Below are 26,215 nucleotides of genomic sequence, written 5' to 3'. Positions count from 1 at the left end.
CAGTGATGGCAAAAAGCAAACAATTGAGATTTGGTCTTTTGCTGCCTATAAGAAATCTTTAATCAATCAAGGCACATTGCTACCAGCTAATTTTTCCTGTTAGTGAGTTATGATGGCTTGGGGCCAAGGGGAAATATATATATTTAGTTATTTATTTTTTCCCTCCTAGATAAGATACTAGAATTAAAAATATCTGTAAACTTTGCCCTCTGGACCTTTTTCTTCTTTCAGTCCTGGTGGTTTGTGGCAGGTGGAACATGAAGTTGGCAGCACACTGAATTCTGAGAAGGAAAAATTGTTAGGATCAGCACCTTCTTTGACAAGTGGCAAACTCCAGGTCTTCCCAGCAAAGAGCAGAAGGACTGGTAAAGGAGAAAAAGAACACATTCTGTCCTGTCTTGATATTTTAATGTTCACCTCTTTGAACACATGATTTTTTTTTGTTTGGTAAAGATAAATTCATTCTAATTTAATATGGTGTTTCAAACAGGAAATTTGGCTGAGCACATCGATTCCTTAAACATCAACGGGGACTGGTAAAGCAACAGAATATCAAACAAATCAGTAAATCTATTGCACTTGGTGAAGAAAAAAAGTAAAATTCCTCCTTTGTCTCCCAGCTCCAGAAAGGCAATGTGTCTCACCGGCTGTGCAAGCTCTTCTTGTCACTCAAGCCCCAGAGTCTCTATGTTCAAAGATCCATCACTGTGCCCTTCCAGGATTTGGAAGTCACAAGACAAAAACCCCATTCCAAATAGCTGCATCTCCAGGTTTCGAGTCTAGAAATGGATTTCAGATGTGATCTAATCACAGTCAACAACTCGATCGTACTGCTTCCACATGTCATGAGTAGGCTCATCGTGAAAGAGCAGGATGAGGTCTCTCTGACCAGCACTAACACTGTGTGATCGATCGGGCATTACGGGGATGCAGGTCCTAGTGACGGAGTACACAGACATGATGGAAATGAACACCAATCTTATTGCACGTGGTGTCTGGGCGAGCAATTAAAAACACTGTGGTAACAGGATGAAAATTCATTATGTCTTGCTTCCTCTCAGCCCTTTTCCCTAGAGTCTGATGTAGCAGCAGTATCAATCAACATACATGGGAGAGCTGGGAGTTGCTGGCATTTGATCCAGGATTTTACACACATAGCATGCAACCTCGACGGTACGTTCTTCATACATCAAAATAAAGGGATGTTTCTGGAAGAAAATTGGAAAAGCAGTATCAAAAGTCTGTGTGCCAGCTCAGGCTGAACTTTCCTCAATCTCAATAGAGCACAGAAGTGCAGGTTCCCAATCTATGCTACTGTGGGAGAGGCAAGGAGAGTCTGCGTGCTTTATGCAGACGCAATACCAGGCGTGGTGTCCAGATAGGATTCTCAGCATTAAGTCCTGGCCTATATTCTTGTGCCCTGAGCACTGCAGAACCTGTGGCCCAGTATCTGCTTCACCAACCATCCCTTTCTGTCTTCTGTGGCTATGAACATGTTTCTTTTCAGTTTCTCTAAGTATACTGCTTGGTATGCTGAGTGAGCCATAGATTGACTTAACATTCTTGGAGAACTAGAAGCTACATGTGACAAATTTGTTTCTCAAGACATTGTTCAACATGTATTGCACTCATAGACTTCCTGAGTTGAAACCCCTTTGTACAACTACTTAAAGATAACAAATAAAATTAAAGTATTCCTATATCATTAGATCACAGTACTTTCTTCCTTGCTTAGAACAACACCACACTCTAATATCCAAATGCATTGAGATGAATGAGAACTTCTAAAGGACCAGGAAGTGGCTATGTGAAATATCTGCACCCAAGGATTTAATAGAAGCAGAATGAGTGCAATAAGCTTTTCCTTTTTTTCTTTTTTTGTCAGTTGCAGAGCTTGAACTCAGGGTCTGGGTTCTATTCCTGAGGCTCCTTGTACTCAAGGCCAGCACTCTACCACTTGAGTCACAGCTCCAGTTTTTGAGTAGTTAACTGGAGCTAAGAGCCTCATGGAAGCTTTTCTGCCTAGGTTAACTTCAAACCGCAATCCTCAGATCTCAACCTCCTGAGTAGCTAGGATTACAGGCATGAGCCACCAGTGCCCAGCTTCATTAACTTTTTCTAATGGGCAAGTTACATGTACTGTGGGAAAATGGCTATACTGTAGAAAATGGCTTCTTAAGTAAAAGCTGGGATGTTCTAGGAGCAATTAACATGTTAAGGCCAAAGCTGCCCATGAAAATTTTCCTATTAATAAATTAGTAGGAAAATATAATTTTTTCTCTTTCCAAATTCCAGTGTTTAAAGCCAGACACTAGATATGCCTGTAATCTCAGTTACTCCAAAGGCTGAGATCTGAGGATCACAGTTTGAAACCAGCCCAGTCAGCAGACAAATCTGAGAGATTCTTGCTTCCAATTAAGCAGATTTAAAAAAAAAAAGCCAGAAATAGAGGTGTGGCTGGAGGTCGAATCACTACCTTTGAGTAAAACAGACAAGTGAGTGTGAGCCTTTGAGTTCAAGCCCCAGTACTGGCACATGCACACCACAAATCTAAAAAGCACTCATCAAGACCGAGTTGACAAACCACACTTCTTGCCTGGTGAACCCCATGCTAGTCTTAGCACAGACTACTCTAAGCTACTCCTAGAGGACTCGGCATGGGAACACATCTGAAGTTCCTCAGGTCTCATACTCACCAGAAGCTCTTTATATTTTGGCCTTTTGGATTCATCCTTCGTAAGGCTAAAATAACACAAAAACAATAGCATCAAAATGAGAAATTTTCCAGAGTAGTTTTGAAATGTTACAAAGAATCAAAGTTTTTCTTCAGATCCAAAGCAACCAAGGAGACCTCAGCCTGGTAAACATAGTAAAATCACTGGCCGGGTGCCGGTGGCTCATGCCTGTAATCCTAGCTACTCAGGAGGCTGAGATCTAAGGATGGAGATTCAAAGCCAGCTGGGGAAGGAAACTCTGTGAGACTCTTATTTCTAATAAACCACTAGAAAACCGGAAGTGGGCTGTGGCTCAAGTGGTAGAGCGCTTGCCTTGAGCTGAAGAGCTGAGGGACAGCGCCCAGGCCCAGAGTTCAGGCCCCACAACCGACCAAGAAAAAAAAAAAAAGAAAATAGAAAAATCAGACAAAATTACTCAACATCATTAGGGGAAAAGTGTGTGTGTGTGTGTGTGTGTGTGTGTTTTAATAGCCACCATGGAAGGAATCAGCAATCCAGTGTGTGTGTGTGTGTGTGTGTGTGTGTGTGTGTGTGTTTTAATAGCCACCATGGAAGGAATCAGCAATCCAGTAATCCTGCGAGGCAAACTCTATAATGAATTTCACTAATTTATCCACATCTTTCATAAAGTTACCTGTAATGTGCAACATGGATTCCCTCTAACAATGAAAGACAAGGTCTTCCATTGCAAGCAATGTTTCAGCTGACATGTCTCCACTGTTATCCTCTCTAGCATTCCACAACTACACAGCACTGCTCTGGCCTTCCTCGGGGAGCAGATGGACACAGATCTTTGCTCTGTGTCAGGCTGACACTGTATGTAGTGCCACCCCAGACTCCTAGCCGCCAAGCGGCCGTCTGTAGTCTTCACTAAGGCTGAATGCTTTCCCGTTGGCATGTAGATCCCAAGTTCACCACTGACTGACTGACTCCCTCAACACCTCGGTCTTAAAACCTACTTTCTGGGGACTCAGTCTATGATACCTTCCTTCTATGTTTGCTTTCTTTCAAAACACCACAATCAATCATCTCTTAGGTTGTTCCATTCCTGAAATGTTAGGATGTCATTAGCTTTCCCTTAGCTACATCACACTGTTTAAGATAGACATGGTGTGTGTGTGTGTGTGTGTGTGTGTGTGTGTGTGTGTGTGTGTAAATTTATCTTTTGAATACTTAGTCCTAAATTCAAAACATTGCTTTTGCTTCTGCCCATCAACTTGAGGGGAAGACTAGGAGATGCATTCAGAGGCTTAAAATTACCTTTTTGGGGGGGTCCAGTCGTGGGGCCTGAACTCTGGGCCTGGGCACTGTCCCTCAGCTCTTCAGCTCAAGGATAGTGCTCTAGCGCTTGAGCCACAGTGCCACTTCTGGCTTCTTTCTTTTTGCTTATGTGGAAATTGAGGAATTGAACCCAGGGCCTCATGCATGCAAGACAGGTGCTCTACCACTGAGCCACCTTCCCAGCTCTTAAAATTACGTTTTTAAAGAAGTTGAGAGATGGACAATGCCTAGGCTGAGTTCAAGCCCCAGTAGCAGCAACCCCCCTCAAAAAAAAAAGTTGAAAATATTCCCTACTGATGATGATTTCCCTCATTTTTTTTTCAGTGACAATTTCACAAGAAAATATATGTTTAAATTCTCTGAACCACAGAACGGTTCATTTCTCAGTGACTTGGGTGGGGAGAGGCAGTACCAGGGTTTGAACTCTGGGCCTCAAATTCATCCTGCTTGCTGGGCTGCTGCTCTGCACTTGAGTCATTCCTCTAGCCTGGCTTTATGCTGGTCACACTGGAGATGACTCTCAGGGACTTTTCTGCCCAAGATGGCGATGAATCTTGACCCTCTGGATCCCAGGCTCCTGAGTAGCTAGGATTAGGGCATGATTTTATTTCTTCATCTGTAAAAGGTCATCCAGGTTTACCAAGGAACAGGCTAGCCTCAGATACCATTCTAGGTGATTCTGGGATACATAGAAACGCGAAGCCAATACTGTGGCAGAGTCACCTGCCAAGGGACTTGCTTCTGGGATTTTTATAATAACTCTGTGCTTTGTTCCCGTCCTCTAACCAACACAAGGGTCATCAAACTGTTTAAGGTAGATGTGGTGTGTGTGGTGTGTGTGTGCGCAAGTTATTTCAACCGAGCTTGGGCTTTACTATATAGGTCCTTCCTGTCAGGTGGAAGACAGCAGGAGGGAACATATCCCTTATCCCCAAATCTGAAGTATTTCAAAATTCAAATCTTTATACCTGCTAACACTACACCCCAAGTAAAAACTTCACACCATGGAACCTTTCGTTTCATGAACAAAGTTATTAACAAAGCTATTAATATGTATAATATAAAATAAGGCATATATGAAACAAATAAATTCTTATGCAGATTTCAGTGTCATCCCCCAAATAACTCACTTTGTAGATATAAATATTTTGAAATCGGAAGCATTTCTGGTCTTAAACATTTTGGATAACGAATACTTTACATTCCCTGACACACAATCTCAATGCATGTGGGATCTGTGAGATCTTCAAGATCTTTAAGATCCTTACAATGCTTTTAGGATTGAGATTTCCTTTCTATTTATCCCGCAAGGCACCTTTTCTTGGGTCGCTGCTGTCTGAAGTCAGGGAGCTATTCATGTGACATTTTCCTCTATGACAAACTCTGGACTAGTGAATCCACCCTGAACTCATTCTCATCTATATAGTTTCACAAAAATTCTCTCAGATGTGCATTGCCTTTATGAGTTCTGTCTGCTTTCACCTTGCATTTAAATAGAACCCTACTTTTTGACATTTCCATGTTGTTGAGTGTAAGCAAGGCTCGCTCTTCTCTAATGTTATATTCCAAGGTATGAAAAATGTACGATTTTCCCACTCTACTCGATACATTTGCTAACTGTGGGTTATGATAAGTGTAAGCAATTGATGAACATTCTTATAGGTATCTCTCAGCGTTTTGCTGTCCATACTTTCATTGGGGATATAACTGGGACTTGAACTGCTACCTGTGGGGTATGTTATCTACTAAACTGGATCAGCTCCAAAAGCATAGCCTTAATCTGCATTCCTACAAGTCATGTAAGAGACATCTAGATGTTTCAGGCTCTCACTAACACTTAGAACTGTTTCTTATGTGGTAGTCAATCTGGTGATTTTAGCAGTATTCCACTATAGTTGTGACCTGGTTTTCCCCAAAGCCTGATAATGCTGAATGAAAATCTTTTAATGTTTATTGATCATCTTCAGTGTCATCCTTTTAAGGACAATTTTATTATTTTACTATTTTTTTACTTATATTTTTAAGTGTGTCATCTTTGTGCTTTGTAAGTATTCTTCATATAGTCTTATAAAAGTTATATACCAAACATCTAGATGAAAGTATCTAGCTTCTCCCACTGTGTGGTCTGGCATTTTATTCAGTGTTTTTAAGTTTTGTGTTTTGTTTTTGTGCTGCTACCAGGGCAAGAACTCCAGGCCTCACGTTCTTGTTTAGCTTTTTCACTCATAGATGGTATTCTACCAGTTGAGCCATGCCTCCAGTTCCAGCTTTTTGCTGCTCAATTGGAGACAAGTGTCTTGAGGACTTGTCTATCTAGGATGGCTTTGAGCAATGATCCTCAGATCTCAGCCTTCTGAGTAGCTAGGTTACAGGTGTGAGTCATTAGTGCTTGGCTAAAATAAAGTTCTTAATTATAATGAAATATAATTTTCTCTCTTGTGGTCAGCTGCTCTATGTGTGCTGTTTAAGAAATCTGTATCCAAAGGTAATGCAAACATTTTCCCACATTATCATCTAAATGCTTTTTAATTTATACAAGGGTAGAAATTCAGTTTGGCAGGAAAAATAATTCAAGTGGAATGCTAAGAAATATGCAAGCAGCAACAGAGCACATCTACCACAGAATGGGCTTTGATAGCCAGGTTAAGTTGAACTACTTTAAAGACAAGACAGTGTTTCTTGTTTGTTTCATTCTTTCCCTTGGCCAACCATGAACTTAAAATATCATAGATACATTGCATATCTGTTTCTATTCTGTACGTCTTTATAGGGCTACAAACCCCATGCATGATCCATAATTTTCTGTCTCTCCAACTCAGCTTCTGTTTCCTTAGGGAAAACATTACCCAATTAAGAATGCCTATTCTACATAGTTTTATGAAGAGGGTAAGTATCATAAAAACATAGCTCCAATTTAAAAGTAGTTTGCAACAAACCTTTATTTATTTTTTATTTATTTAATTTTTGGCTGGTCCTGGGGCTTGAACTCTGGGCCTGGGCGCTATCCCTGAGCTTCTTTGGCTCAAGGCTGGTACTCTACCACTTGAGCCACAGTACCATTTTCAGATTTTTGTGAATAGTTTATTGGCAGTAAGTCTGACAGACTTTCTTGCCCTGGCTGGCTTTGAACATCAATCCTCAGATCTCAGCCTCCTGAGTAGCTAGGATTAGAGGTGCGCGCTGCTGGTGCTCAGATGAACAAAGCATTTTTGACTGTGAAGGAAACAATTTGAAAGCGGAATGACCTAGACCAGAGTGAGAGTTGACACACAAGTCAGGGACAGTGGCAGGGAGACTAGGTGAATGTAGAAAACTAGTATGAGCATATCATAGCTATGAATATCTTTCAACTCTAAATCTCATTACTTGGAATGACATGACACTCTTAACCTACTCAAGGAAAACAATGAGACAGTGATACTTATAAGCTATCTATAAAGGCATTGTGGGAAACAAGTTAAAAAAATATAACACAAGTACATCATATATATAAAAAAAATATCCAACAGATAGCTAGGAATTTACAACTACCCCGCCCTGGTGAAGGCTCCCAGGTGATGATCTTAGAACATTTCTTTGCTTCTTTCAAATAAGAATTCTTTTTTGGGGGGTGGGGGGTCCGGTAGTGGGGCCTGAACTCTGGGCCTGGGCGCTGTCCCTCAGCTCTTCAGTTCAAGGCTAGCGCTCTACTGCTTGAGCCACAGTCCCACTTCTGGCTTTTTCCTTTTTTCTTATGTGGTGCTGAGGAATCGAACCCAAGGCCTCATGCATGCAAGGCAAGCACTCTACCACTGAGCCACCTTCCTAGCCCCTCAAATAAGTATTCTATAGAATGGTATTTATACAGTTATAGACACTGTATGTACATGTAAAGACTGGTAAATAACAGACTGTTTTTAAAAAGAAAAACATAAAAAGCCAATTTGGGTCAGCCAGGTGGCCATTTACCTAAAACCTGAGATTATGCGCCTGAAAAGATCCACATGAGGTATGATTAAAGAAGATGATAGGGATTTGAAAAATAGTCAAAGCATCTGCTTTCTAATAGTTCAAAAAGGGAACACATAAGCAGCAATCCTGTGAGGAAAAAATGGTGAGAAACAAACCATGTTTCAGATTAAGGAAGAAGATAGCCATACACTACGCTCATAAACACATCTTTACACCATGTTCAATAAGACAAGTAATTCCCAAAGTATTCAAATGGTAACACAAAAAGATTCCACTTAAAACAGACTGCAACAATCTAAGACATGACTATAACAGTGACACATTTGCATTTAGTTATCCTTCAGTACAATAATCAAATAAAAAGAATGGTTAGAAAAAGGCAGACAACATCGACAGGTGTGGAATTCACACCTGCAGAATGAGGTTTCCAAGAACCAATATATACCAGTGAAGCTGAGGGGCCAAATCCTACTACATAAGACACATAATCCACTGTGTGCAATGTGGTCACAGGACAGGACACATATACACACATGGAAGTCGGATCTAAAAGCTTGGTGATTCTGGTATTTTGTGGTGAGAACAATATAATTCTCACCAAGCAGTAAGGTAGAGGAGGTCTGGAGGAAGCAGCTACTCTACCACCCACAGGTGTCTTTCACCAATACCTGAGGAATAGAATAAGAAGCAGTTACCTCCCCAGGCTAGCTAGAGTGGTCCAGAGCTGTACCTTGGAAGGCAGGGAGATGTGACAAAGGGTCCCTCTGCTGTACAAAGCATCAGTGTAGCTAAGATCACGTGACCTGTTTTCACAGCTGTGTCGGAGCATTGGTTAACAAATACTCACCACAAGTTGACAAAGTTGGTGAAACTTGGGGAGAATTCCCTCTCCTCAGAGTTGCTCAACTGTGGAGGATCTCCTTTCACGACCTGTGTTAGCTGATCAAATACACTATTCCACTTTGGATAAGGAAATCGGCCCGTGGCCAACTCGTACTAAAGAGAACAGAGGAAACACAGCAAAAGCACGGGGCATTATGTACTCCTCATTGGAACGGCATACTGGCAATCTAAATTTCAAACAAAACTTCCTCTGAAGCTTCAATCAAACCCTACTCCAGGTTCAGACAGAATCCTCAGAACCATGAAGACGAAGTGGAGGTCACACTTAGAAATTAAAGTAATAGAGAGAACTGTATGTCAACAAATGCAAGGACTTGGATTACAGTTAAATACCTAGCTTATGCCTAACCTATGTCCCACAATGCAAGCCCCAGGAAAACCTGTGACTTCAACCCCATTTTAAGTAAGAGACTCTGGAAGGCTTAGTCTAGAACTTTTCAAATACAGACTCTGCACAATCTGCTGTCACCTACATGGGATGCAATAGTCCAGAACAACTGTCAAATTACTTTGCAAGGTAAAAAACAAGGCTGAGCAAAGTCCAACCTGAGCTCTAGGAAACAACATATGAATTCTAGACTACAGCTATTTTTTTTTATACTACTACAAACTTCAACCACTACCAGATTTTATTGTTAATAAAGAAATCAAGTCAGGCCAGGCGCCAGTGGCTCAGGCCTGTAATCCTAGCTACTCAGGAGGCTGAGATCTGAGGATTGTGGTTCAAAGCCAGCCTGGGCAGGAAAGACAATGAGACCCTTATCTCCAATAAATGACCAGAAAACCAGAAGTGGCACTGTGGCTCAAGTGGTAGAGCACTAGTCTTGAGCTAGTGCTAGTCCTTGAGAAAAGCTGAGGGAGAGCTCCCAGGCCTCCAGAGTTCAAGCCCACAACTGACAGGAAAAAAAAAGCCAGGTGCCGGTGGCTCATGTCTGTAATCCTAGCTACTCAGGAGGCTGAGATTTGAGGATCACGGTTCAAAGCCAGCCCAGGCAGGAAAGTCCATGAAACTCTTATCTCCGATAAACCACCAGAAAAACTGGAAGTGGTGCTGTAGCTCAAGTGGTAGAGTGCTAGCCTTGAGCTGAAGAGCTGAGGAACAGCGCTCAGGCCCAGAGTTCAAGCCGCATGACTGACAAAAAAAAAAAAAAAAATCAAGTCAGGTTAGGGATGGTAACGTATACCTTTAATCCCATCTATTCAAGAGACTATGGGAGTATCATAGATCAAGGCCAGTCAAAATAAAAGTTTAGCAAGACCCTATTACAACAAACAAACCAAGTGGAGCACTGTAACCCCACCCAACACAGGCATGATAGGTTGGAGAATCATGGTCCAAAGCCATATGTGAGCTAGAAAGAAGCTCAAAAGACACAAACCCTTCAGGGCCTTGACCTTGGACTTCCTGGTCTCCACAACTACAAAAAATACATTTCTAGGGTTTCTGTGTGTTTATTGTGGTGGTTGTTTTTTTTGATGCTGGAGATTGAATCCAGAGTTTTGTACATGCTTCCCAAGCAATTCATAAATAAGTTAGTATCCAGTCCTAAATCTCCATTTTGGATAAGCTACCCAGTTTATGGTATCTTGTTAAAGTAGCCCAAACTAAGGCAGGTACTTTTTGAATAAAATTAAAAATGTAATACAGTCCACAGATAAGGAAGAAGGGTTATTTGTGCTCTCCTGTTACAAATTTGTATCTTTCTCACTGGTCTTTCTGTGTGTTCTTCGCTCTAATTATCTTATTAGTACAAGATACAGCAGAGTCAAGATAGCATACCAATGTGATTCCCAAGCTCCAGACATCAGAACGGACATCATAGCCTTGTCGAGATGCACTGGGGTCTATTCTTTCAGGCTAGAATACAAAGAGAATTCAAGATTATCAAGGAACAGACACCTGGGAGCCACAGCAGGTAGCCAGAATGCTAGTATCTTCTTAGGGAATCCGTGACCCAAGTCAGGCTGGGAGTAATAGGAAGTTATCATATGAAAATCAAACTACCAATCATAAAACTCAACTCAATCACTATTCCAAGAAGGAATAGCGATTATAATTTCTCCTTAGAACATTCCAAAGTGTTAATGAGGTTGAGGCTGAGAATGACCAGAAGAAGAAAGGAAAAACATTGAAAGAATGGGCAAAGAATTATAGGATCAGACTAGTTGAAAATAATGATAAACTGGAAGAAAAAATAAAAGAGACTTAAAACTTGTGATTTTTACCAATCTTTGGATCAGTACGTAGGGCCAAACATTATTCATATAATGCACAAAAAAACAGGTGGCAAAGTTGCTACAATTTTCCTACCTATTCTCCATGATAAAGCTAAATTTATCACCCTGAATTCACTATTACCAATATTTACCTTTTTCTCAAGTTTTCATCCAAATTAAAGTAGTATAAAAGACTAATATAGCCCATGCTTATGCTAATATAACCAATGGTTTATGCCTATAAACCAGAGACATGGGAGGCTGAGAGTAGTCTGGGCAAAAAGTCTGAGAGACTCTTATCTCTAATGAATCTGCAAAAAGTTGGAAGTGGAGTAAAACGTCAATGAGATACTTTGTACTAGTGAGCTGTTATACAACTAATTACATCAAAACTTAGAAACTGCTGGGCACCAGTGTCTCACACCGGTAATCCTAGCTACTCAAGAGGCTGAGATCTAAGGATTGTGGTTCAAAGCCAGCCCAGGCTGGAAAGTGTGAGATTCTTATCTCCAATTAACTAGCAAAAACAAAAACAAAAAAAAACAAAGCAAACAGGAAGTAAAGGTGTAGCTCAAAAGGTAGAGCATGAGCCTCCAGCAAAATGCTAAAGGACAGCACATGCACAGTCTAAATTAATTATCTTAATATAATTAATTTAAATAAATTCAAGTCAATCAAGGAGGACTATGACCACTGATTGACTCTGGCAACATGGAAAATGTTTACTCTGATGACACTTGTTGAAATGGTATATAAAACCAAAGAGAACAGATGTAAGAAAATGAAAGAATGGGTAGAAAACTGGTATACCTAGCTCTTAGGAGATTAAAAACACCTGTGATGGGAAATAAATATGTACAGATTATATGAAAAGAATAACAAGGAACATTAAGATAGCCTGAATGAATGGAGAGATAATAATGCATCATATTGGCAAAACTAGATATGCAAAGCAGCAATAATTAAATAAACTTACAATTGAATAAGATTCTAGTTGAGTTTTTATAAAGATGCTACCATCATCCGAAAAATACAGACAACTACGTGTTACAAAGTCCTGAAACAGGTCCAAATCTAAAAATTTAGCATATAGGTATTCATTTTAAATAAGAGTTTGGAAGAATAAATGTTTAAATAATATCTAAACTTGTTATAGATGAGGGAGAGTTGGGCACCAGTGGCTCACGCCTGTACTATCCTAGCTACTCAGGAAGCTGAGATCTGAGGATCGCAGTTCAAAGCCAGCCGGGGTAGGAAAGTCCATGACTCTTATCTCCAATAAACCACCAGAAAACCGGAAGTGGAGCTTTGGCTCAATGGTAGAGCACTAGCCTTGAGCTGAAGAGCTGAGGGACAGTGCCCAGGCCCGGAGTTCAGAAACCCCACAACTGACAAAATTTTATTTTACTGTTAAGATGTTGTACAGAGGGGTTAGTTACATGAGTAAGGCAATGAGTGCATTACTTGTCGATCATTGTTACCCCTTTCTTTCCTTGTTGTTGTTCCACTATCCCTTCTTTCAAATAACTTCTAAAAATGTCAGAAGTGGAGCTATGGCTCAAGTGGTGTACCACTAGTCTTGATTTTAAAAAAAAGCTTAGGGACAGCACTCAGACCCTCAGTTCAATCCCCAAGACCAGTACAAAAAAAAGGGGGCGGGGTTAACAGATGGGATTGTGTTGAATTAAAAAGCTTCTGCACATCAAAAGAAACAATCAATAGACTGTAAGGTTAGCTTATGTAACTAGAGAAAATCCTTGCCAGAGCTACTTCTACATTAGCCTTCAGATCTCAGACTCCAGAGTAGCCAGAATTATAGATATCAGTCACTGGTGCTGGGCCTACATCAGCATTATTATCTACTATAGGAAACTGCTTTTCCTTACACCTTGTGAGCCAACCACAGCTAGCTTCAAACTGTTTTGTAGAAGCTTTTCCAGAATGGACAAAAGTTAAGGCCTTGCTTTTGACAGGCTTTGGAATGTTTCGGTTGGTTTCATATTCCATCCATCCAAACCATTAAAACTTTCTGTATTGGTAATCAGACTCCTTCACTTTCTTATTCTTCCATGTGTTCACTGGAGCAGCACTTTCAATTTCCTTGGATAACTTCTCCTTTACACTTACAATTTGACTGATGTCAAGAGGCTTAGCTTCCTGCCTATGTCTTCCTGCATGCTTTTCTTCCTCAGTAAGTTATTTCTAGCTTTGATTTAAAGAGAGAGAAACCCAAGACTCTTCTGTTCACTTAGAGACCATGTAGAGTACTTAATGGACCTAATCTCAATACTGTCATGTCTCTTCAAAAAGGGAGGCTTGGACTCAGGGGCATCTGGTTAATTGGGCTACCATCACATTAACTTTGTTGTCTTACATATACATGGTTCATGGTACCTAAAAGTGATGACAATGGTAATTTCAAACATCACTGGTCATTGATCACACAGATACACTAATAATGAAGAAGGTGAAATATCATCAAAATGAGAGACAAAGTAAGCACAAATTGGAAAGATGTTACCAAAGACTTGCTCAATATAGGGTTGTCACTGACTTTTAGTCTGTAAAATGCAAAATATGTGCAAAATGCAAGGAAACAAAGCACAATGAAATGAAGTATGTGTGTATTCTTACTTGATTTAAATATTTTTAATAAAAACATCTATAAAACTATCAATGTAGAACTCTTCAAACACATGCAATTGTTACAAAAATAGAAATACAAAATAATTACTTTAATAAGGAAAGGTATGAGGGACTAAGGATAATTATCCAGTTACTATACACAAACAATAGCACATGATACCATTTGGGGATATAAATTTATATGCAACCTATGGAGAGGACTACATCAAACTTAGAATCTCTACCTGACTATTGCGATATGCTTCATCTAGCAATAAATTTAAATTTACTTCAAAATGGAAGAGAAAATCCAACTTAGAAGAAAACTGTCACTGACATATGACCAGATTATGAGGAGTAGTTGTCTCACTTTTACAAAGAAATAATTCATGCCAGGGCACTGGTGGCTCATGCCTGCAATCCTAGCTACTCAGGAGACTGAGATCTAAGGATCTTAACCAGCCCAGTTAAGAATGTCCATGAGACTCAACTCCAATTAACTACCAGAAAATCAGAAGTGGCACTGTGGCTCAAAGTGGTAAAGTGCTAGCTTTAAGCAAAAGCTCTTAAGGACAACGTTCAAGCCCTACAAAAAAGGAAAGGACAGGACCGGAAAGGACAGGACAGGACAGGAGAGGGGAGGGGAGGGGAAGGAAGGAGAAAGCAAAGGAGGGAGAAAGGAAGGAAGGAAGGAAATAATTTCAAGTCAAATGTGGTGTTTTATTCCTGCAATCCTAGCACTCAGGTTCATAGCTGTTGGACTATTTATCCCAAATTATGATGAGAAATATGTCTCAAGAATCTGCATGGCCAGTGAATAATCACAAAGCCTAGAACTTAAATATCTTTTTAAAATCTTGAAACACATACTACACACACACACACACACACACACTTTTCCTTTGTCTAGCAAAACTAAAATGCAAGAATTTTAAAATATTGGGCTGGGAATGTGGCTTAGTGGTAGAGTGCTTGCCTAGCATGCATGCATGAAGCCCTGGGTTCATACTCCTCAGTACCACATATACAGAAAAAGCCAGAAGTGGCACTGTGGCTCGAGTGGCAGAATGCTAGTCAGGGACATTGAGTCCAAGCCCCAGGACTGGCAAAAAAAAAAAAAGAACAAAAGAACAAAAACCTGCCAATACTGAAACTTTTCAGTGCGATGCTGTTCAAACACAAAGTGAACATCTACACATGATCAGAGAACTTCTGTGATGCAGGTTTTCATGCGATTTACTCATTGAGAGGTAAACAGAAGCAAAAGGAATGCTGGTAAAAGACTTACTTTCAAATCATGTGTGAACTAACATTTGCTCAATTTTTTGGGGTGGGGGGTCCTGGTCGTGGGGCCTGAACTCTGGGCCTGGACACTGTCCCTCAGCTCTTCAGCTCAAGGCTAGCGCTCTACCACTTGAACCACAGCGCCACTTCTGGCTTTTTTCTTTTTTGCTTATGTGGTGCTGAGGAATCGAACCCAGGGCCTCATGCATGCAAGGCAAGCGCTCTACCACTGAGCCACCTTCCCAGCCCCTCAACTTCTTAAATAATTATGAATCTGGGAAAGCACTGAAGTCTATCCCCCAGGACTGCCACAGGCACATACACGAAAATATCAGAACCTTACCTGTCACCAGATGGGTCCTGGTCTCCAAAGAACCACAGAGACACTAAAGGAGGACACTAACACCTTAAGGAAATATTTTAAAATCTAGACACCAAACTCCAATTCAAATACACATTAGAGTGCGGGCTGTGGGAAGAAGGGCAGACACATGGGACAGGGGAACATGACAGCTCTGAGAGGACATTGTTCGTCTCTCTGTGGGTAATGAGGCTCCAGGTTGCAAAATGCCTAGAGAGCTCCAGCCTTAAATTCGTCTGCATGTTTCTCTACCATTCCTAAAGCCAGAATTGAGTACTGACAGCACTCAATCACAGCGACACATGAGGTGTATGTGCTCTGCTAGGAACCCAAGTCTTCCTATTCTTCAGTAACTGGAAATAGTGTTTGTTAGCAGCCCAGGACACATTCTCAGCATGCACGGATTACCCATGGCAATAAGCAAGTTCAGGAGGGTAAGAAACACAAGCTTTCAGAAAGCATACCATGTTGGTGACAAACTAAACTGAATATAAAGAAAAAGGTGGGGGGAAAACACAAACAACAACAAAAAACAGTAAAGACCATAAATGCTAAATACCATGAGAGAAAGCTGGGGTAAGACAATGACTACCAGAGCTCACTGAAGTAATTAAGCAAAGGTTCAGGGAGAAGCTAGAACCTGAGCTTGGGTTTAGGGCAGAAGAACATCTGCCTGCATGGTAAAGCCCCACAAGCAATGGCAGGTTCCTTACAGTCAACATTAAAAGGCACAGAGCTTCTGTGCACTGGCTATCCAGCAAGAAGCCTTGGACTCCACACTTACTGCCATGTATGGCCTACAGCCAGCATCTCTGGTCTTGGCAATGGAGTCCACAAGCTGTCCACTGATGCCAAAGTCACAGAGCTTGATATTTCCACTTCTGTCTAGAAGAATATTTGAAGGTTTGATATCTGCAAGAGAGAGATATCATTAGGTATTCAATTATAAATACATCATGCAAAACACTCTCTTAAGTGAAGAAGAAATACTAGTTGGGGCAGTATCTTGGCTTTAAAATGCTTCAGTGTATACTTCACTTATGAAGCTTTAATCCCTTTGTACATCACCTTTATCGTGTATACACACACACACACACACACACACACACACACATTTGCCAGGACTTGAACTCAGGGCCTGGGCACTATCCCTGAGCTGCATTTTTGCTCAAGGCTAGCACTCTACCACTTGAACCATCATGTCACTTCTGGAGAAATAGAACCCAGGGCCTCATGCATGTAAGGCAAGCACTGAACTACTTTCCCAGCCCAATAAAAATATTTTTAAAAAATAAAATAAAATTCTTTAGTGTAAAGTCCGGGGATGTAGCTCAATAATGAGCATTTGTGCAACATGCACAGAGTCCTGGGCTCAATCGCCAGCAAAGGCAGGAAGACAGAAAGCAGGAAGACAGAAAAGAATATAGGAAGGAATACAGGAAGGAAGGAAGGAAGGAAGGAAGGAAGGAAGGAAGGAAGGAAGGAGGGAAGGAGGGAAGGAAGGAAGGAATGAAGGAAGGAAGGAAGGAAGGAAGGAAGGAAGGAAGGAAGGAATGAAGGAAGGAAGGAAGGAAAAAGAATGCAAAGGTAGTATACTTTTCCTTCAACTAGTCTCTGAATGTCCACATGGCCACCTTGATGCCTTGCTTGTATGTAGAGAAACATCAATTACCTATCAAGGAAATGAGTATCCCATAGCCATTTAATTTGTTTCCTTTCCATTATTTATTTTTACTACTATATACTAATTGTACAAAATAATAGGTACCATTATGGATAGCAATTATTTTTTAACTAATAGTAATAGTTTACAGCAAAATGAAATTCCTAAGTCCAATATACGAATAGTTAAATACTATTATACTAAAAGAATAAAATTTATAGAAGCCTAATGTAGAGGCTCAACTAAAGCTTTTTAGAGCACACAGAATATTTTTTACTAAAAATACAAATATTTCAGAGAAGTTTATATAGTGAAAAGTTCAGATAGGGATATGACACTTCCAAAACAATCAAAGGGAAAAGATGTTAATTCCTCTTCTGTAAAAAAGCAATCCAGGCTGGGCATCAGTGGTTCATTCTTGTAATCCTAGATACTAAAGAGGCTGAGATCTGAAGTACCAAAAAAGCTAGAAGTGGAACTGTGCCTCAAATGGTAGAATGCTAGCCTGAGCACAAAAGCTCAAAGAGCACCAGGCCCTGAGCAGGTCCAGGACCTGCACAAAAAAAAAAGAAAGAGGGCTGGGAAGGTGGCTCAGTGGTTAAAGCGCTTGCCTTGCATGCCTGAGGCCCTGGGTTCGATTCCTCAGCACCACATAAGCAAAAACAAAAAAGCCGGAAGTGGTGCTGTGGCTCAAGTGGTAGAGTGCTAGCCTTCAGCTGAAGAGCTGAGGGACAGTGCCCAGGCCCAGAGTTCAGGCCCCATGACCGGACCCAAAAAAAAAAAGAAAAGAAAAACAAAAGAAAAGACAAGAGGAAGGAAGGAAGGAAGGAAGGAAGGAAGGAAGGAAGGAAGGAAGGAAGGAAGGAAGGAAGGAAAAATCAGCAATCTATACATACCTCTGTGAATAATTTTCAAGTTTTCTTTTAAGTGGTTTAGTGCTTTCACAGTCTAGGACGAACAAAGAGAGATGAGGTAAAGGATTTTTAACAATAATTTAATGGTTATTTTTCATTAATTCTATGGTGATGTAGTACCAAGGAATTGAATCCAAGAATTGAACTATGCATGCTAGGCAACACTACTAAGCCACATTTCCTGCATAAGGATTTTTTTTAAATGAAATAGCATAACAGTTTATCATATACAACAGCACAAATGGTACTTCCTATGCTTTTTAATAGAAATCCCTTTGTACAACTATTTCAAGATAGTAATAAAAATAAATGTTAAAAGTAAAATGATAAGTAAATAATAAAAAGAAAAAAAGTGCTCTCGGACAGATTAAAAAAGCAACAATGCATCATTCATTCAGTAGGCCACTCAAACTTTGCACTGCATATTTTGTACCTCAACCTTGTTCAAGAATAAAATAGTACAAGAAAGCCAATGAATGGGTTCTGCTTGCAATAGTAATGACCAAAAGTTCTGACCAATCTCAGCTCCTGACAGTCCCCCACTCTCATGGGGTTTCCACACTTCCAAATTGCTCCTGCAGAGCCAGTGCACTTGCTCAGCCTTTCAGTGAAGAAGCTTTAGATCTCTACAATTCGGATTAACTTAGGGCCACCTATAGTAATATATTGCATTTAGAAACAGGTTTAGGGCAACAGGGAAAATGAACAAAAAGTAGCTTTTTCTAGTTTTATTTAAAGCTTGATCTGCTGTGGTTCCTGGAGAGTTGAGTGAAAACAACATTGAATTATTTGCCCAGAATATATATATACATATACATGTACATACACATATACATACACATATATATGTATATATATGTTTGTGTATATATGAAAAGTGTTCTTATGATGGGTTAATATTAAGGCTAGGAAGCACCATCAGATATCTGCACTGAAGACACTAGCAACTCTTTTATATGGGTATACATACAAGGAAGAATTTGAAAACCAGATACTTACTGCTAAAGTGATTTTGCCTAAAATTTCTTCTGGAATAACATCATCTAATACACTATATACATATTTGTAAAACTTATCAAACGAGGTAGACATGAGTTCCATACAGATCCAACAGTCGCCCTACAAAACAACAAACATTTGTTATTTTTACGTGTCAAGATGAAGTATCTCCTTACCCTCACCTGAAATAGAAATGTAATTAGGAAAAAAGTTATGCTCTTTTTCATACTGAATCTTGAATTGGTGATAATTTGTAATTCCTTATTAAAGCCCTAGGTAAAACATTCTACTAAGGTTTAAATATAAAATGAGTGGCTACAGCTAATTTCAGCCAGTTGTAGTGGCACACATTTTACTCTACTCAGAAGGCTAAGATCAAGAGGAGCATAGTTTGAATCCATCTTCAGAAAAAGTTTAGTGAGATCTCATCTCAACATACAAAGCCAGTATGGTGATGCATGTCCACAACTCCAGCTGTGTAGAAATGTGTTAAGTGGGAGGACTGTGATCCAAAGCTGGTTCTGGGCAAAAGTTGTGAAAGCTTATCTGAAAAATAAGTAAAGCAAGAAGAGCTGGGGTGTGGCTCGAGGGACAGGGCATGTGCAAGAATGCCTTGAGTTGAAGTTTCTTAACTTGAGGGGGAAAAAAAAGGCCAAATTTGGTCACTTAATTGTATAAATAGTACTACATAGAAAACTTGTGTACCTTCATAATTTTGCCATCACTGAACACAAAATTAAGAAATGTGTGTGAAACCAATCTTACTGCAAAAGAAAAGGAGATGGCAGACAGTACTCTTGAGAGACAAATGAAATTTCTCAAATTAGCAAGAAAGAAAAACATATATAAAGCAAGGATGCTCATATGCCACCTTCTCATTGAGGTCTACACCAAATGACATGAGATACAAGTCATGTGGCCTAGTGTTCCTTAACCCTACCTCTCCTGTGCTGCCCTTACCACTTTACCTGGTCTGTAACTTACTTATCTTCTGAGTAGGTCACACGTTGACCTTGAACTTTACCACCCCCCTCTCCCCCACCCCCAGGTCAGGTGCTCAGTAAAGGAATGATGGCTGTCATTAAACTGACTCATTCAAACACATCCTGCAGAATGACCGATTGTTTTACATCAGTAAGAAAGCAACTGTGCAATCAAACAAGATAAATACTGTAGAGCCCCCATAAGCCAACTCTAATGTGATAATACTAAGTGAAAAAAAAAAAAAACAAACAAGCAGAATTAACTGACGTCTGAGCTTTTAATTGTGCAATGTTGTGAGCAAGGTGATGCATCTCCCATTGTCCTGCCCCCTCTGAAAAGAATGTAACTAACTGGTCCTTACGCCACGAGTCTGTGCCACGTACGGCCATTCCCATCTGCCACAGCTACTGGTGCAGAACTGGGCAGCTCATGCTCAAGCAGCCCCGTAGGTGATGAACGTTGTCATTTTATTATTATTTGTTAGGCATAATGGCTTTCTGTGCCAGATTTATAAGCTAAATTTTCTCCCAGGTGTGTTTGTGTAGAGGAAGATAAAAAGTCTACACAGGGTTTGGAAATATCTGAGGGTAGGCCTCCACTAAACACCTCAGAATGCATCCCCTGAAGAACACAGCTAGAAGTGAGGGGCTATTGGTAGACGGGGCCATCCTACTACTAGAACTGGGCCTGCATTAGTCCAGAGATTACAAAAAGAAAAGAGAGAGAGAAGCAAAACTAGGAGTCACACTGAACCATGGCACAAAAGACCAGTTCACACTCAAGTGACTATCTAAAAGTAAACTTCTTAGGTGTCCTACAACAGATGAATGCATCAAGAAAATATGATATATGTGCGTATATACATATTACAGATATATAATATTCATCCATTAGGAAGAATAAAAGGTCCTTTGTGGGAAAGTAGATGGAGCTGGGAAAATGTTACTCTAAGTGAAGTCAGGCTCAGAGAGTCAAAAGAGTGTGTTTTCCCTCATATGTGGAAGTTCGCTCTAAATTATCAACATATGAAAAGATGCACAGGGGCATTTGCATATAAACATACATCTACTGTCTAATATATGGTATTCACAGGAGAGGGTTGCAACTAGCTTATAGTTTAACAAAAATACCAAGAAACTGAAACATATATTGGCAGAATGGAGGGAGAAGGGTATTCCGGGGAGGGACCTCCTCTCCCCAAGACAAAGAGAGAGAGGATGAGTGGGTGAAAATAGCCATAATATTCAAAGTACATACATGAAAATGGACCCACGTAACTTGGGATGAGAGGAGTTGGGAGAGATGGAGAATGATTAAAGCAGTGACAAGGATCAAGATGCATTGTACTTATAAATGGACATGTTGAATTGAAATCCCTTTGTACAACTACTTAAAGATAACAACAGAAAAATTTGAAAAATAAAAATAAAAGTAAACTTGAAAAACTATGTTGTTCCCAGTAAGTATTCATGATAGGCAGGCAGAAATGAAGAACTTCTCAAATACAATGATAACCTTGTGAGAGTCTGTGTGCACCCAGATGAACTATGACACACCTTCCGAAAATAAAAATACTCTTAGGAAGAAAACGAAAATGATCTCACACAATTTTTATGCTACTAAATTATGATACTAGCTATATTTTTGAAGATTTTCTACTCACCAACTTTCTATCCCTCAAGTCTAGATGACTGTGTGAGATGAATGGCCCATGGGGTAAAATGACTTTAAAGTGATTGACAGAATGAAGTTTTCTTAAGCCTTTCTTCGGCCATCACTTACAAGGCAATGTGTATAGGCAGAACACAAGTTGTCATGATCCACTGGCAAGAACACTCATGTACACATAAACCCAGTAACATAGTTAGGTAACAATAACCAGTTGGAAAATAACTAAGTGGCTACAGAGTCTATGTTTGTAGAAGAAAGCTTATGTGAGCCAGGCACTGGTGGCTCATGCCTATAATCCTAGCTACTCAGGAGGCTGAGATCTGAGGATCATGGTTCAAAGCCAGCCCGGGCAGGAATGTCTGAGAGACTCTTATCGATAATTAACCACCAGAAAACTGGAAGTGGTGCTGTGGCTCAAGCACAAAGAGGCTCAGGGACAATGCTCAGGCCCTGAGTTCAAGCCTCAGGACCAGGGGGGAAAAAAAAGCTTGTATAACATAGTGAGCTTGACAAAGTAAGCGTTTACTAATATTTTCTGTAAGTCATCCTTCTCTAAATTTACTTCTTGTGACTGCTTTGGAGAATGACTCTCGCAAAAAAATTAAAACTCTCCACCCAAAACAGAAACTTGAATTTATTTATTTATATTAAAATCTCAACTGCCATGCCTCATTAGAGAAATACAGCACACTGAAAGCAAAAATAGGAAGGAACATAACCCCTAGAGTGGTAAAGATCTCTTATGTTATGAATCTGAAAGGCCTGACGTAGCATCTTGCCTCTCCTACTATCTATTTCTGTTGGCTAGGCTTCTTCATTTCCTGTCTATGAACTGAGAATGCCCCACCATCCTCATCAGATTCTGTGACCAAAGTCTAGTGGGTTAATATGGCAGGTGTTAAACATTGGCTACACAGTAAGCAAACAAAGGAGAAAGACATAGGAGCAGGAGGAATATAGGTAAGAATTATCCTGGTTGAAAGGGAGAGGTAGAAAGAAACAGATGGCTCCAGAGGTGGAGGACCTTGTAGCTTCTAAGGTACTTCTAATCTCTTTGACAGTTTCTTTTGGTCATAACTAAAAATAGAAAACAACACATAAGCTTCATTTAAAGAAAACAGGAAAGACAAGAAAGGAATGGTCCTGAGTTGCCAGAAGTAGTAGCAGCAACTAATTCCACATTCAAACCAAACATGGGACAGCCTCATGCCTAGAATTCAGCATTACTACAAAGGAAAGGTGGAAGATGAAACATGGTTGGACTACTCAAAAGAAAACACATATATAGAAGGTGATGAAATGTTCAGCTACTAAGGTAAGATTCCTACAGGTAATACCCACATAAACCCAGTAACATAGTTAGATAACAATAACCAGTTGGAAAATAAAAAACAAAATGTTTAAAAGCACACCATTCACAACAGAAATGAAAGTGACAGACACACAGAAATATAACTAGCAGGGGCTGGGAAGGTAGCTCAGTGGTAGAGTGCTTGCCTTGCATGCATGAGGCCCTGGGTTCAATTCCTCAGCACCACATAAGCAAAAAGAAAAAAGCCGGAAGTGGTGCTGTGGCTCAAGTGGTAGAGCGCTAGCCTTGAGCAGAAGAGCTGAAGGACAGTGCCCAGGCCCAGAGTTCAGGCCCCACGACTGGACCCAAAAAAAAAAATTAGTTTTACTAGCAAAATAGACAAAAGCCTTTATGGAAAGTGTAAAGTGAAGGACCTAACAAACCTAACCAAATGGAGAGGTAGGCCAGACATACAAATAAGAAGAGTCAAGATCATAAAGCCATCAGATTCTCTCCAAATTAATTTAAGGAATCAATGAAGGCTATGACACAGAAGAGGTATAACAAAGCAAATATTGGGGAAAGGATGGAGGACTCTATGAATGATATCTGGACCACTGGCCTTTGTTACAGAAGAAAGAAACTGTTAGTAGGGAGTATATTGATGATCTTGATTTTTGGTGGTAATTCCACAGATGTCTACATTTGCACAAACATCAAACCGTACATTTTCAATGTGTACAGTGTACTGTAGTCATTTTTACATCTATTAGGTATATTGACAAAGAAAGGGACAGGCAAAGAGATGGGTATGGAGAATAAACTAAACTCAGCTAATATCACCATGTTCTATATCCATGTTACTCAAAACAGCACTTTTGCCCTAGAATTTATTACCCAACTTCCAAAGATATTTGAAATAGACAATGGGTATAGCTCAGTGAAGTGATAGTCCAGGCCCTAGGTTCAACCTTCAGCACCAAAAAGGATATAGAACATGATTACAACGAAGTTTTACACACTACTACAGTCTGAAACTCTAGGCACTCAAGTGGTACTAGGTCCCTGTCATGACAAAATAAATAGTACGTAGAAGACTTTTTTGTAAACTGGAAGCTCGAAGTTACTTCCATTATTCAATACTATCAAGCTCCTTTTTTTCCCTCCCTACCTACAAAGTCTGAAAATGTCTTTCAGAAACCTGTGCCATTGGCCATCCTCTAAATCTAAAAGTCCAGTGTCATTCTGATTAAAGGTGATGGAACATGCAAGTGACCAAGCGTGGTATTAAGAATAACTCAGTTCCAAATGAAGTTTCAGAGCTTTTGGAGGCTCAGTACTATCCAAAAGCAAGATTAATGGCAACTTTATGAAGATCTGAAAGCTCCCGACGGGTGACTGAAACAAAGTACGAGCTCAAGTCTTAAGTGGTATGAATTCTGTGAAATTAATAACAAGAGGTTCTCACAGTGACAGGAATGAAAGATACCACCTCTTGGGTGTCCCATCAGGCTTATTAATTCTTTCATAAATCCAGAATTTCATCTATTGTTGGAACTGAGCATCATCAAAAATCGATGTTTTGGGGCTGGAAAGGTGGCTCAGTGGTAGAGTGCTTGCCTTGCATGCATGAGGCCCTGGGTTTGATTCCTCAGCACCACATAAGCAAAAAGAAAAAAATCAATGTTTTTTGCAGGGTACGGTGGTGGATACCTGTAATCCTAGCACTTTGCAGGCTGACACAGGAGAATCAACAGTTTAACTTGGGCTAGATAGTAAGATCCTCTCTCAACAAAACAAACAAAAACTCAGATGCTTTTTCTTTTAAGTTATCAAAGTGAAAAATGTTTCTCTAAGCCCTTTCAAAAATCTGTTTAATGCCTTGTAATTTAACACAAACTTTCTGCTCTTCTAAAACTTCATTTTATTTACTCTGAAATTACCTGTAACTTTTCCTAAGATTTTTTTTTTGGGGTCCAGTCATGGGGCCTGAACTCTGGGCCTGGGCGCTGTCCCTCAGCTCTTCAGCTCAAGGCTAGCACTCTACCACTTGAGCCATAGCGCCACTTCCGGCTTTTTTCTTTTTGCTTATGTGGTGCTGAGGAATCGAACCCAGGGCCTCAAGCATGCAAGGCAAGCGCTGTACCACTGAACCACCTTCCCAGACCTTTTCCTAAGATTTTTAAGATCATGTTTTACCTACTTATACATTTTGTGACTTTATACACTTTGACTATGTAGTCCCTAAGCCTTTATTTGGTCTTCTGAAAAATTAAAATATTTAAAAGATTAATTTGTATGGAAAGCTAAAAGTTCTTCATCTATTTCTGATAAGTGGAAGAAAGGGTGAGATTTTTGTCTTTTTTTTTAGTTGTTTCTATCAGTTATTATGTCTAACTTTTGTTAGATTTATAATCTAAATTTTGGACTAGGGGCATGGTTCAAGTGGTAGAGTGCTTGAGGCTCTGATTTCAATATTGTGTGTGTGTGTGTGTGTGTGTGTTGCTCCAGATTGTGTGTGTGTGTGTGTGTGTGTGTTGCTCCAGATTTCATTTTCCTCTTTGGAAAAAAGAGTCAATGCCACCCAATCCTGAGACTGCTATAAAAATAATCAATTTAAAAAAACTATAAAGTACTTATATCTAGGTGCTTTGGGCTGTGTGTTTCAACTCCCTTCAATCTTCTTGAGACAGAAAACATTTTTCTCAACTGTCCATAGAAAGAAAATAGAAAGATAATATTTAAACACTAATCTAAGCGTTGGTACTTTGTATCCAATACCTCATCAACCATAGATATTACTTACTCCCTTTCATATAACCAGAAGCTTACACCCTCCAGTCCAGGGATATATACATATATATAGTTAAGTGCTGCTTAAGTGAATTGGGGGAAATGAAGCGCAAATTCCAGCACAATCAGGTTGATTTGAGAGGAAGACAGAACCAATGTCTGTGTGCAGTGACAAGGAATGCAGTCTGGGAAGGTTGGCTGTGAAATCATTTAGGAGAAAACATCAAGTTCAGTCCCTAATTAACTATTTTGCTTAAGAGACAAAGTGAGTGACCAAATGATTTAATGTTTGTAAAGAATAGTTCACAGGATGGGGATGCAGGAAAGAGGAGATCAAATTTTTCTGCAACCTGAAGAAAGTTCCAGATTCATGATTTTACAAATAGCATGGCATTAGATAATACTTAGGTCCAATATACTGTCATCTACCTAAAAATGTGTTACGTAACATAGATGTGAACTAATATGACTTAATATGAAAGTGACTAAAGAGTACCAAAGGTAGGGCTGGGAAGGTGGCTCAGTGGTAGAGCACTTGCCTTG

General features: G+C 39.9%; 1 protein-coding gene across 1 annotated transcript in view; it reads right to left on the bottom strand.

The window, feature by feature from the left end:
* Positions 1–443: 443 nt before the first annotated feature.
* Positions 444–26,215, bottom strand: part of Map2k4 (mitogen-activated protein kinase kinase 4) — a 63,943-nt gene continuing 38,171 nt past the window's right edge. Inside the window, exons 5-11 of the mRNA XM_013013106.1 lie at positions 18,934–19,053; positions 17,917–17,968; positions 16,142–16,269; positions 10,651–10,728; positions 8,815–8,963; positions 2,697–2,742; positions 444–1,208 (exon numbers count right to left, since the gene is read on the bottom strand). Coding sequence (XP_012868560.1) covers positions 1,095–1,208; positions 2,697–2,742; positions 8,815–8,963; positions 10,651–10,728; positions 16,142–16,269; positions 17,917–17,968; positions 18,934–19,053 — 687 coding nt within the window. The 3' untranslated portion in view covers positions 444–1,094. The remainder of the gene's footprint in view (positions 1,209–2,696; positions 2,743–8,814; positions 8,964–10,650; positions 10,729–16,141; positions 16,270–17,916; positions 17,969–18,933; positions 19,054–26,215) is intronic.

The sequence above is a fragment of the Dipodomys ordii genome, unplaced genomic scaffold (genome assembly GCF_000151885.1).
Source record: "Dipodomys ordii isolate 6190 unplaced genomic scaffold, Dord_2.0 Scaffold19, whole genome shotgun sequence".
Lineage (NCBI taxonomy): Eukaryota > Metazoa > Chordata > Mammalia > Rodentia > Heteromyidae > Dipodomys > Dipodomys ordii.
This window is presented reverse-complemented; position numbering and strand designations above follow the sequence as displayed.